At 41.6% G+C, this 13,317-nt stretch overlaps 1 protein-coding gene across 2 annotated transcripts in view; it reads left to right on the top strand.

Moving 5' to 3' along the window:
• The window catches only part of ubr2 (ubiquitin protein ligase E3 component n-recognin 2), an 86,335-nt gene that overhangs the window by 52,830 nt on the left and 20,188 nt on the right, over positions 1–13,317 (top strand). The window contains exons 25-36 of one of the 2 annotated variants that reach the window (XM_061922181.1): positions 858–1,012; positions 1,151–1,250; positions 1,349–1,458; positions 6,147–6,230; positions 6,314–6,495; positions 8,103–8,314; positions 8,407–8,500; positions 9,794–9,955; positions 10,114–10,202; positions 10,295–10,346; positions 10,455–10,603; positions 11,618–11,673. In XM_061922181.1, coding sequence (XP_061778165.1) covers positions 858–1,012; positions 1,151–1,250; positions 1,349–1,458; positions 6,147–6,230; positions 6,314–6,495; positions 8,103–8,314; positions 8,407–8,500; positions 9,794–9,955; positions 10,114–10,202; positions 10,295–10,346; positions 10,455–10,603; positions 11,618–11,673 — 1,445 coding nt within the window. Of the gene's footprint in view, positions 1–857; positions 1,013–1,150; positions 1,251–1,348; positions 1,459–6,146; positions 6,231–6,313; positions 6,496–8,102; positions 8,315–8,406; positions 8,501–9,793; positions 9,956–10,113; positions 10,203–10,291; positions 10,347–10,454; positions 10,604–11,617; positions 11,674–13,317 lie in introns of both variants that reach the window. The other variant, XM_061922180.1, reaches the window with a different exon arrangement.

Raw genomic sequence — 13,317 nt, 5'->3', positions numbered from 1 at the left:
TGTTTTAAACGTAAAACTGGCTGCACTAAATTCTGCACTGCCTGAATGTTGGAATTTAGATTGCCAAATATTTAAGCAATCCTTTGAAGTAGAGATGGCAAAAATAGCTTGAGGTGTTTTAATGATATTCTCCACAATAATCGCTGTACAATTAAGCACACAAAGAAAAATACACCAATACACAAATTAAGTGATCATACATGTAGGAATCACAACAGTTTTGAGTAAAAGGAAAAAAACATCACAAGTATAAATGATGAAGATTGGCGCGAATGCCATTAGCTTAACTTGGAGCTGCACTTTTAAAAAAAATTTTGTCTACCATTCACAATCACAATGTAAGACATGATAACGGATGTCATTATTGCAATCGAGTTACTCAAATTACTCAAATCACATCACTCCTAATATACTACACTTACAACATCCCAATGGTGCTCAATGTGCTACATAAGAAAGACAGGTTCATACATATCCAAACAGGGTAAATTCACAAAGATGTGTTCTGGACAAGGGCTGGCTCTATCGCTAGCTATGGATTAGCCACGGGCTGCACAGTATTTGTTTACCGAATAGACAAGCGACAGAAAGTATACAATGAGGGAAGTCTGTACGCTCCTGTATAAAACTGCAAGTTCTGTACCCTCCACAAAAAAATCATTTTTTAAATACATTGTGTTGTTACATCCTGAATAGAATGTGGATTATATCAACAGTACTAAGATGACACATTGACATACCACAGTACTAATAGTAAATATAATTTCAACGACATTTAGACATGTCCACTTTTTTCCAATGTTTTTTTGAGGCTGTTGTTTTCTTTCTTCTAAAAATTGTGTTTGTTTGTTCCTCAGCCCTTCCCCCGCCAGTTCCTCCCCCTCTCTGTCCCCTCTTTGCTAGCCTGGTGAACTTGCTGCAGTGTGATGTGCTTTTGGGTGTGGAGGGTGCTGTGTTGCAGTGGGCAATGGAACCGAGAGGCGGAGGCTGGTCAGAGTCCATGCTGCAGAGAGTGAGAGACACTTTAAGATAAAACATTTATAAATGCTGAAAATGTTTTAAAATCTTGGTGGAAGACTTTAGGCCAAAATCCAACCAAGAAACCAGATGTGATGAAATGTGTCTTTGTGTATTTGTTAACATAATGTAGGTGCTCCATCTAGTAGGCATGGCTCTCCTGGAGGAGCAGCAACAGCTGGAAAACAATAGCGAGGATGACATCACCTTCAATTACACTTCTAAAATTTCACGTCAGTACATAACACCCTGTAACTCCAACATTGATATGTTTTCTATTTTAACAGAATCATAACTTAGTCCAACAACTTATATTTGTACTTACTTTTAGGTCCAGGTGAAGCTCCAAATACTTCAGGAAGTGTCCTGGCTTTGCTGGAGAGTCTTCAGAATGCTCCTCATCTGGAGGTCCACAAAGACATGATCACCTGGATCTTAAAGGTACAGTGTGCTGACTGAGGATGTACTCAAACTCGGCCTGTGTTGGGCTTGTGTGCGATTCTACCTCCCTTTCCATACTTACTTTAAGTCGTAATGATTATTTTGTAAAAGTTGCTGCTGTCATTCATTAATTCTACAATAAGGCTGATAGCATTCATTTGATGATGCGTTCTTGGGCGTTTTACTGCTACCATTGTTCCTAATTATATGGACTATATTCACCCCTATTTATAGGAGTGTCCTGATTCGATATTGATATGAAGTGGCAACTTGTTCACGGTGTAACCTGTCTTTCACCTGAGTGCATTTGGGATAGGCTCTATCCCCCCGCAACCCTGAAAGAGACAAGCAGTAGAAAATGGATGGTTAAAATGGCCCAATATCAATATCTGATCATATGGGCTTGCTTCTAAAATCTTGTGTGTGTGTATTTATGTATATATATATATATAATTTTTTCATATGTATGTGTATATGTATATATAAATATATACAGTATATGTGTATATATATGTATGTATATATGTATATATTATAAACTCAAACTTAATCCATCCATTCATCTTCTCCCGCTTATCCGAGGTCGGGTCGCGGGGGCAGCAGCCTAAACAGGGAAGCCCTGACTTCCCTCTCCCCAACCATTTCGTCCAGCTCCTTCCGGGGGTTCCCGAGGCGTTCTCAGGCCAGCCGGGAGACATAGTCTTCCCAACGTGTCCTGGGACTTCCCCGTGGCCTCCTATCGGTCGGACGTGTCCGAAACACCTCCCTAGGTAGGCGTTCGGGTGGCATCCTGACCAGATGCCCGAAACCACCTCATCTGGCTCCTCTCGATGTGGAGGAGCATCGGCTTTACTTTGTGCTCCTCCCGGATGACAGAGCTTCTCACCCTATCTCTAAGGGAGAGCCCTGCCTCCCCTGTGGAGGAAACTAATTTCGGCCGCTTGTACCCGTGATCTTGTCCTTTCGGTCATAACCTAAAGCTCATGACCATATGTGAGGATGGGAACGTAGATCGACCGGTAAATTGAGAGCTTTGCCTTTCGGCTCAGCTTCTTCGCCACAACAGATCGATACAGCGTCCGCATTACTGAAGACGCCGCACCGATCCTCCTGTCGACCTCACAATCCACTCTTCCCTCACTCGAGAACAAGTCTCTGAGGTACTTGAACTCCTCCACTTGGGGCAAGATCTCCTTCCTAACCCAGAGATGGCACTCCACCCTTTTCCGGACGAGAACCACGGACTCGGACTTGGAGGTGCTGATTCCCATCCCAGTCGCTTCACACTCGGCTGCGAACCGATCCAGTGAGAGACGAAGATCTTGGCCAGATGAAGCCATCAGGACCACATCATCTGCAGAAAGCAGACCTAATCCTTCAGCCACCAAACCAGATCCCCTCAACACCCTGACTGAACAGAATGAACAGAATCAGTGACAAAGGGCAGCCTTGGCGGAGTCCAACCCACACTGGAAACGGTCTGACTTACTGCGGACCAAGCTCTGACATACATCATACAGGGAGCGGACCGGCACAATCAGAGAGTCCATTACCCCATACTCTCTGAGCACTCCCCACAGGACATTCGACCGTGTACCCCGGTCGAATGCCTTTTCCAAGTCCACAAAACACATATAGACTGGTTGGGAAAACTCCCATGCGCCCTCAAGGACCCTGTCGAGAGTATAGAGCTGGTCCATGGTTCCACGATGAGGATGAAAGCGACATTGTTCCTCCTGAATCCGAGGTACAAATATCCGGCGTAGCCTCTTCTCCATTACACCTGAATAGACTTTACTGGGAAGGCTTAGGAGTGTGATGCCACGATAGTTGGAACACACCCATCGGTTCCCCTTCTTAAAGAGAGGAACCACCACTCTGGTCTGCCAATCCAGAGGTACCTCCCCGGATGTCCATGCGATGTTGCAGAGTCCTGTTAACCAACACAGCCCCACAGCATCCAGAGCCTTAAGGGACTCCGGGCAGATCTCATCCACCCCCGGACCCTTGCCACCAAGGAGCTTTTTAACTACCTCTGCAACCTCAGCCCCAGAAATAGGAGAGCCCACCACAGATTCCCCAGGCACTGCTTCCTCATAGGAATACGTGTTGGTAGGATTTAGGAGGTCTTCGAAGTATTCCCTCCATCGATCCACAACATCCACAGTCGAGGTCAGCAGAACACTATCCCCACCAAACACGGTGTTGACATTGCACTGCTTCCCTTTTCTGAGGCGGCGGATGGTGGTCTAGAATCGCTTTGAAGCCGTCTGGAAGTCGTTTTCCATGGCTTCCCCGGATTCCTCCCATGTCCAGAGTTTTTGCCTCGACAGGCACTAACCACCTTGCGGCCACAGCTCCTATCGGCCGCCTCGACAATCGAGGTAGGGAACAAAGTCCACTCGGACTCAATGTCCAGCACCTCCCTCGTGACATGTTCAAAGTTCTTCCGGTGGCGGGAATTGAAACTCTCTCTGACAGGAGACTCCGCTAGGCCTTCCCAGCAGACCCTCATAATGCGTTTGGGCCTGGCAGGTCTGTCCGGCATCCTCCTCCACCATCGCAGCCAGCTAATCACCAGGTGGTGATCGTTAGAAAGCTCTGCCCCTCTCTTCACCCGAGTGTCCAAAACATGAGACCGCAAATCTGATGACACAACTACAAAGTCGATCATGTAACTGTGGCCTAGGGTGTCCTGGTGCCAAGTGCACATATGGACACCCTTATGTTTGAACATGGTGTTTATTATGGACAATCTGTGACGAGCACCAAAATTCCAATAACAAAACACCACTCGAGTTCAGATCCGGGCGGCCATTCTTCCCAATCACGCCTCTCCAGGTTTCACAAGTCTCCCAGTAGAACGAAGGAATCACCTGGGGGAGCAATCCCAAGTACTCCCTCGAGTGAATCCAAAAAGGGTGGGTACTCTGAGCTGCTGTTTGGCGCGTAAGCGCAAACAGTCAGGACCCGTGCCCTCACCCGAAGGGAAGCTACCCTCTCGTCCACCGGGGTTGAACTCCAACGTGCAGGCTTTGAGCCGGCGGCAACAAGAAATGCTACCCCAGCCCGTCGCCTCTCACTGCTGGCAACGTCAGAGTGGAAGAGAGTCCTGCCTTTCTCGAGAGAAGTGGTTCCAGCGCCCTTGCTGTGCGTCAAAGTGAGTACGACTATATCTAGCCGGAACTTCGCCACCTCGCGCACTAGCTCAGGCTCCTTACACCCCAGCGAGGTGACGTTCCACGTCCCAAGAGCTAGCTTGTGTAGGCGAGGATCGGACCGCCAAGTGCCCTGCCTTCCGCTGCCGCCCAGCTCACATTGTACCTGACCTCTATGGCCCCTGCTATGAGTGGTGAGCCCATTGGAGGGGGGACCCACGTTGCCTCTTGGGGACAGGCCCGGCCACCAGGCGCTCGCATTCGTGCCCCACCTCCGGGCCTGGCTGTCGGTGACCCGCGTCTGTGCGAGGGAAATCTGGGTCCTTTGTTTTTATTTTTCATCGAGGTCTTTGAGCTGCTCTTTGTCTGAGCCCTCACGGTATATGTATGTATATACATTACCCTAACACCTTTTCTTGCTCAAACACTCTGAAAAACGTGTTCTTGTCAAAAGGGTAAAACTGAAAACATATAAGCAGAAAGGATGTTTACATTAAAGACATGCACACACAGCCAATTACACACATAAGCATACTATAAAAACAAATCCATTACACGGTGAAATGAACTTAAATGCATATAGAAACACCATGAAATATGTATTTTGAAGCACTCTACAACAAACTAATTTACTATGCTAACATTCACTTCATAGTATGACTGACTTATGGCCAAAAAACATTCCAAATTCACAGCCAACAAATAATACACCTCAATCAAATATTAACATGCTACTCAACGATACATACCAATGATACTTTGTTTGGCATTCAAATTTACAATCGTCACCTAACTAGCCTCAACTTGACCGGAAAGGAACTCCTTCTTGTGCACTGCTGACTTGGGCAATGCTGTAAACTAGGCAATGCTGCCTCCCGCTGTCTGTTGAATTCCAAAGTGTACTTAAACACTGGTCTTACATAAATTCTTAAAACATTCAACAAACAAGACAGAACAGTATGTATATACACATATGTATGTGTATACATATTTATATAATGCATTTACATATTTTGTATATATGTAAATGCATATGCCTATATATGTACATATACTGTATTACATATCAGTGGCCTAGTCGTTAATGATCGGTAGGTCGTGAGTTCAAACCCTGGCCGAGTCAAACTAAAGACTATAAAAATGGGACCCATTACCTCCCTGCTTGGCACTCAGCATCAAGGGTTGGAATAGGGGGTTAAATCACCAAAACTATTCCCAGGCGCAGCCACCGCTGCTGCTCACTCTTCCCCTCACCTTACAGGGGTGATCAAGGGTGATCGGTCAAATGCAGAGGATAATCTCACCACACCTAGTATGTGTGTGACAGTCACTGGTACTTTAACTTTTAACTTTATAACACATTAACATGGCCAGATGGAGGTGTTTGCAGAATAGTTCCTTTTCTGCAGCTGCAGTTTGTCAATTATATTTGACTTGAACTTTGGGGTAAATTTGAAGTGTCTGCCTAGGTTGTTGGTATGTTTTATTTTGTATTCCAAATATCAATATTGATTTTTTGTTTGTTTGCAGATGGTGGCAAACATCAAAACGATTAGAGAACGTACATCCTCCACCTCTTCAGTTACTGTCACCCATGGAGATGGGCAGGAGGAGGTGAAACTTACAAACCTCGTCCTTACTTTCATGCTGAAATTGTGTAAAATTAGTTATTAAGTTGATTTGGTGTCCTCCTGCAGATGATACGAGACAAAGACAAAGCGGAGAGGAAGAGGAAGGCAGAAATGGCTCGACTGCGGAGGGAAAAGATAATGGCTCAGATGTCTGAGATGCAGAAGCATTTCATCAACGAGAACAAAGAACTTTTTCAGCAAACTCTAGCTGAACTCGAGGCGTCAACCTCTGGTGATTTGGAGCACAGGTAAAAACTGTAGCTGGACATGTATTTAGACTTATACTCTTCCATATTAGGGATGGAACGGTCATGTTTTTTTGTTTTTTTTTAGTACTGAGTTTGTAGTGTATGTGTAGTCCCAATCACATGCATTGAGAAGCAGGACTGGTGAAGGCAGTCGTGTCGGAGGGATGGCAAAAGGACTTTTAAAAAAACAAAAACAATCAGTCATATAGAGGATGGGTCATTGTTCAGGTCTGCTGTACTGGAGCACTTTGCCAACTCTTTCCCATTCTTCCGAAGTCTACCGGATATTTCCCTTTTCTATTGACACCCCAATTGAACTCCCGAATCTCCCAGACTGTGATGTTTTTGTGTTGCTATAAGATATTGTAGCTTTTCGTAGGATGTCGGACGTGCGTGATCAAAGCGGTCCTTGTCTACACACAAACGTATACGCCAGCTGTCATGCACACTTTGTCCAATCAGAAGCCTGAAAAAGCAGCTACAGCTCACTTGAGTGTGTGTTTGTGTTTATAAATCTTTGGTGTTCGTGTGGACATGACCTTAAATGGGTTCTTTTGCTTAGTTTTTGTGCACTATCCCCTTTTTTTTTTGCTCCAGGGCTATGTAAATTTTAATACCACAAATTAGATACATCATCTGATCTACAAATTGTAAATTTAATGAAATCAGTTTTGTAAAAAAGGCTCACTGTGTTTACTTTAGCGGCTTGCTAAAACACTTTCATTTTCATTATCTATTGTCAAAGTATCAGATCGGGACTCAAACTCAGATCAAATTTTTGGCCAAAAATTTAATTGAGTTTGGAGGCCAGAAATGCTGATTAGGACATGACTACCACTAAAGTATGAATTTTCACTACATTTTTATACTTCAAAGTTGATTTCGTATAGGGAGTAACACAAATACGTAAAAAAAAAAAAAGGGTTTCTAAAGGGTTTGAAGGAAAAAGATAAATGTAACATCCCATCCATCCATCCATTTCTACCGCTTATTCCCTGTGAAGTAAATTTTTATGGAGAAAGGACAGGCAACACAAGGGAATTAAAGAGTCTGATTTTATTACAAACCTCGAAGTTGATTAGTGGGGCAACTTATTACTGTAAAGGACAAGCCGCTCCTCACTGTAGCAGATAGATATACATTCATGTGACATTACTGACACCTAGTAACCAGTCAATATGTGTTTATTTAAGTAAAAAAAAAAGATGCTATAGATTCGACTGACAGTCGACTAATGATAAAAAAAATATCTGATTTCCATCCATCCATTTTCTACTGCTTGTCCCTCTCGGGGTCTTGAGGGGTGCTGGAGCCTATCCCAGCTGCATTCGACCGGAAGGCGGTGTACACCATGGACAAGACACCACCTCATTGCAGGGCCAACACAGACAGACAGACAACATTCACACAATAAATTTGATTATAAAAATCCTTATTGGAAGACAGACTTGTTATTTATCAAGTATGCAATCAGGTTAATGTTCAGGACACTTTGCCTGAATAATATTTTTTACATCTGATTTTATTGTGCATTCATGCATTTTTATTTTCTAGGGACGTTTTGGTTAGGATGGCCTAAATAAGTTCCTTGTTTGTTGCCATTCCAGCACTTCCATTTCGGAGCCGTCCTGTTCATCTGAGGTCTGCGTCGGTCCCACAAGAGTGGGCCGAGGAGCCGAGCGGCGTGACCTGGTGACCTGCATACTGTGTCAGGAGGAACAGGAGGTCAAATGTCACGGCAGGGCCATGGTTTTGGCAGCATTTGTTCAGAAATCAACCGTTTTGTCCAAAAGACGCTGCTGCTCTTTACCCAACGCAGGTGCGCTTCATTTACCCTTTCCCTGAAACACACGAGAGAGTGATCATTTTCTATGATTTCTGATTGGTTATTGTATGGATATTGTGTTTCAGAGCGACATGACCCTTTGTTCATGCATCCAGACCTGTCAGTAGGTATCCACACTGCTAGTTGTGGACACATCATGCATGCCACCTGCTGGCAGAGGTGAGAGTCACATGATTAGAAGCAGTCACTATACCAGGGGTCACCAACGCGGTGCCCGTAAGGACCAGATGAGTAGCCCGCTGGCCTGTTCTAAAAATAGCTCAAATAGCAGCACTTACCAGTGAGCTGCCTGTATTTTTTAAATTTGATTTATTTACTAGCAAGCTGGTCTCGGTTTGCTCGACATTTTTAATTCTAAGAGAGACAAAACTCAAATAGAATTTGAAAATCCAAGAAAATATTTTAAAGACTTGGTCTTCACTTGTTTAAACAAATTCATAAATTTTTTTACTTTGCTTCTTATAACTTTCAGAAAGACAATTTTAGAGAAGAAACACAACTTTAAAACTGATTTTAGGATTTTTAAACACATATGCCTTTTTACCTTTTAAATTCTTTCCTTTTCTTTTCTGACCATTTTAATCAATTTTCAAGTAACTTTATTTTTTTTATTGTAAAGAATAATAAATACATTTTAATTTAATTCTTCATTTTAGCTTCCGTTTTTTTGACAAAGAATATTTGTGAAATATTTCTTCAAACCTATGATTGAAATTCAAAAAAATTATTCTGGCAAATCTTGAAAATCTTTAGAATCAAATTTAAATCTTATTTCAAAGTCTTTTGAATTTCTTTTAACATTTTTGTTCTGGAAAATCTAGAAGAAATAATGATTTGTCTTTGTTAGAAATATAGTTTGGTCCAATTTGTTAAATATTCTAACAAAATGCAGATTGGATTTTAACCTATTTAAAACAGGTCATCAAAATTCTAAAATTAATATTAATCAGGAAAAAGTACAAATTATGTTCCACAAATTCTTTTTAAAATGTATTTAAAAAGATCCGAATTAGCTAGTTTTTCTTTTCTTTTTTCGCTTGAATTTTGAAATTTAAAATGTCAAATTTGAAGATAAACTATGTTGGAATTTTTTTTTTTTTTCGTGTTTTCTCCTCTTTTAAACTGTTCAATTAAGTGTTTTTTTCATCATTTATTCCCTACAAGAAACTTCTGTAAAAGGAAAAAACATTTACAACGAAATGATTTATTTATTAAAGGTAAATTGAGCAAATTGGCTATTTCTGGCAATTTTTTTAAGTGTGTATCAAACTGGTAGCCCTTCGCATTAATCAGTACCCAAGAAGTTGCTCTTGGTTTCAAAAAGGTTGGTGACCCCTGCACTATACTGTAATGTGTAATGTTTACCACTAGGGTGTGTTAAGTGTTCTTGTCCACTAGATGTGGTGGTGGTCCACATTCTAGTCATTGCATCACCGCCAACTTTATATTCAGGTACTTTGAAGCAGTGCAGCTCAAGGAGCAGAGGCGGCAGCAGCGTTTGCGAAGTCACACCAGCTACGACGTGGAGAATGGAGAGTTCCTGTGTCCACTGTGCGAGTGTCTCAGCAACACTGTTATCCCTCTGCTGCCGCATGCACAACCACCTGACCGCAGGTACAATCACACGCATCTCCTGTGTATTGTATTGCTTTGTAGTCTGGTTAATGTTGTGACTTTGGCTGCACAAAAAATTTTACATTGACATTGAATTTAATTTCAATTTTCTTAGATTTGTAATTAATGCATTTTTCAATGGCTTATTTGTCTTTTAGTGTTGATCACCCAGGTCTGGACATGTGGCTGAAGACAACCAGTCAGCAGATTGCAGCGCTGCACCACTCCTATAGAACACCACAAAGTGGTCAGTCAGCAGTCATTCAGACACATGAAAAACTGCTCAATTGTGTTCGTGTTGTGGGTGTTTTAATGTTACTTCTGATGTCTGTGCAGCAGATGACATGGAGCCTCCTATCCCTGAAGGATTCAGGCTTGATTTTACTCCACTGTGAGTCAGCATCGATTATCTTTTGAGATTGTCACCATAGGGAGTAAAAAAATCCCATTGAAGGTTACAGGACTTTCATCACTGATGACTTATGTTGTTTTTTCTTAGAAACCCTTTTTCCAGCAGTATTATTGAGATGATAACCACGTTCAGCATGTCAACCTACAAGGTGGGACTAAAGGTGAATCCCAATGAGCAGGACCACAGGGTGCCCGTGCTGAGTTGGTCCACCTGTGCCTACACCATCCAAGCAATAGGTACACATACACGCCCACTTACAGTGCATTCTGAAAGTATTCACAGTGCTTTACTTTTTCCACATTTGGTTATGTTATAGCCTTATTCCAAATTGGAGTATATACATTTGTGTCCTCAAAATTCTACACACAATACCCCATAAAGACAATGTGAAAAGCAAAATGTATTATGAATAAATGTATCATATTGTAAGGCAAATTTATTAAAAATAAAAAAATCACATGTACATAAGAATTCACAGCATTTGTTTAATACTTTGTAGCTGAATCTTTGGCAGTCTTTATGAATACAATGTCACATGCTTGGCACACCTATATTTGGTCAGTTTTGCCCATTCCTCTTAGCACATTCCTTTTGCAGGCTGGATAGGAAGCGTTGGTTTTCACCCAGGATGTCTCTGTACATTGCTGCATTCATCTTTTCCTCTATCCTGACTAATCTCCTAGTTCCTGCCACTCAAATGGTGGATTGGTGAAGAGTTGGTTGTCCTTCTGGAAGGTTCTCCTCTCTCCACAGAGAAATGTTGTAGCTCTGACAGAGTGACCATCGGGTTCTTGGTTACCTCCCTGACCGGACTAAGTTGAATGCAGCAATGTACAGAGACATCCTGGATGAAAACCAACGCTTCCCATCCGATCTGATGGAGCTTGAGAGGTGCTGCAAAGAGGATTGGGTGAAACTGCCCAAAGATTGGTGTGCCAAGCTTGTGGCATCGTATTAAAAAATACTTGAGGCTGTATTTGCTGCCAAAGGTGCATCAACATAGTATTGAGCATGTTTAATACATTTGCGAAATAGTTTGAAAAAAAAAAAATTCGTATTGTCATTATGGAGTATTGTTTGTAGAATTTTGACGCCAAAAATTAATTTATTCCATTTTGGAATAAGGCCTACCCAAAGCATAACAAAATGTGGAAAAAGTGAAACGATGTGAATACTTCCCGGAAGTTGTGTACACCAGATATCATTTACACATTTACCTGTCATAAACAATCTGTCATTGACTTTTACAGAGCGCCTCCTAATGGATGAGGAGAAGCCTTTATTCGGAGGTTTACCCTGCAGACAGGTAAGGTTATCCCTCTCAATTATTACACTCAGTGTAGCCTAAGGCAGTGGTTCTCAACCTTTTTTCAGGGATGTACCCCCTGTGAACATTTTTTTAATTCAAGTACACCCTAATCAAAGCAATGCATTTTTGGTTGAAAAAAAGAGATAAAGAAGTAAAATTCAGCACTATGTAATCAGTTTCTCATTTATTAAATTGTATAACAGTGCAAAATTTTGCTCATTTGTAGTGGTCTTTCTTGAAGTATTTGGAAAAAAAGATATAAAATAAGTAAAAAATTGTTGAAAAATAAACAAGTGATTTAATTATAAATAAAGATTTCTACACATAGAAGTAATCATCAACTTAAAGTGCCCTCTTTGGGGATTGTAATAGAGATCCATCTGGATTCATGAACTTAGTTCTAAACATTTCTCCACAAAAAAAGAAATCTTTAACATCAATATTTATGGAACATGTCCACAAAAAATTGCATTGTTGTATTTTTTCCCCCACAGTTTATGAACTTATATTCATACTCTGTTAAAGTATTATTCAATAAATATATTTATAAAGTAATTTTGAATTGTTGCTATTTTTAGAATATTCTCAAATAATCTCACGTACCCCTTGGCATACCTTCAAGTACCCCCAGGGGTACGCGTACCCCCATTTGAGAACCACTGGCCTAAGGGACCACTACTGACATCTTTAAATGGACGCTGAGGTTTGCTAGAGCCCTGCATAACAGATCTTCATTACCACGTCTCAGCAGCTGGTCAAATTTTAGACCTATTTGCCTTGTTAATAGTGTACCCTGCATTCTGCCTAAGTGCAGACTCACTGGCTGTATTTACGCTGTAGTGAAACAACAATGGATGATGAAACAAAAATAGTTATGCCGTATTCTCTGGTACCTTAATGTGTGTGTCACTTTAAGAAAACAAATGTGTCACTGATACAGCTGCTGTGTCATTTGGCTGTGAAGCGTTAAACTGTGTTTATCAGAAAGGGCATCTATTATAATTTCATAGCGGGTTTCGGCCAAACATTAGCTGCACGCAAAAAAAATGGGGCAGCGTGATGACGTCATTGTAAATACCCTGATGATGGTTGGCTGAGTGGGCGGATCATGCTCTGACTGACACATAATTAGACCCACGATAATTGCGACAAGTCGGAGCCAGGGAAATATAAAGGTAGGGTTCTAAATCACTACTTTCCACCCATTCAATTTGAAAGCAAGAATCGTTATGCAATATGTCCCGGAAAAAAGCGTTCATCCACGTCTGCTCGAATCGCACCTCACATCATCACATGCCAACATGACACTTGCTGCTGCTACTCCAAGCCCAAAGCAGCCACTTTTTTAAATCAGATTCATCACATGTAATTTGGATCAATCATGATTATTCACAGGTGATTTATCCCTTGCATTGTTTAAATAAGCTTAAAAAAAAAGACCCCAATCTTTCTACACAAATGCAATTTTATTATCAGAATGTCATTCAGGAACGTTTTTAAACATTTTACTTGAAGGCATGTCATTTATCTGCCCAAAACTTGGTAGTAGTTTTATCTCGAGTTCTTTCAGGCTGTATTTTGGTATACATGTGCAGAGAACGGCACGGCTTAAACGCCGAATATTATTTTATGTCTTTTTGC

The sequence above is a fragment of the Nerophis ophidion genome, linkage group LG15 (genome assembly GCF_033978795.1).
Source record: "Nerophis ophidion isolate RoL-2023_Sa linkage group LG15, RoL_Noph_v1.0, whole genome shotgun sequence".
Lineage (NCBI taxonomy): Eukaryota > Metazoa > Chordata > Actinopteri > Syngnathiformes > Syngnathidae > Nerophis > Nerophis ophidion.
Note: the sequence above shows the minus strand (reverse complement) of the source record. Positions and strands in the feature narration are given on the sequence as shown.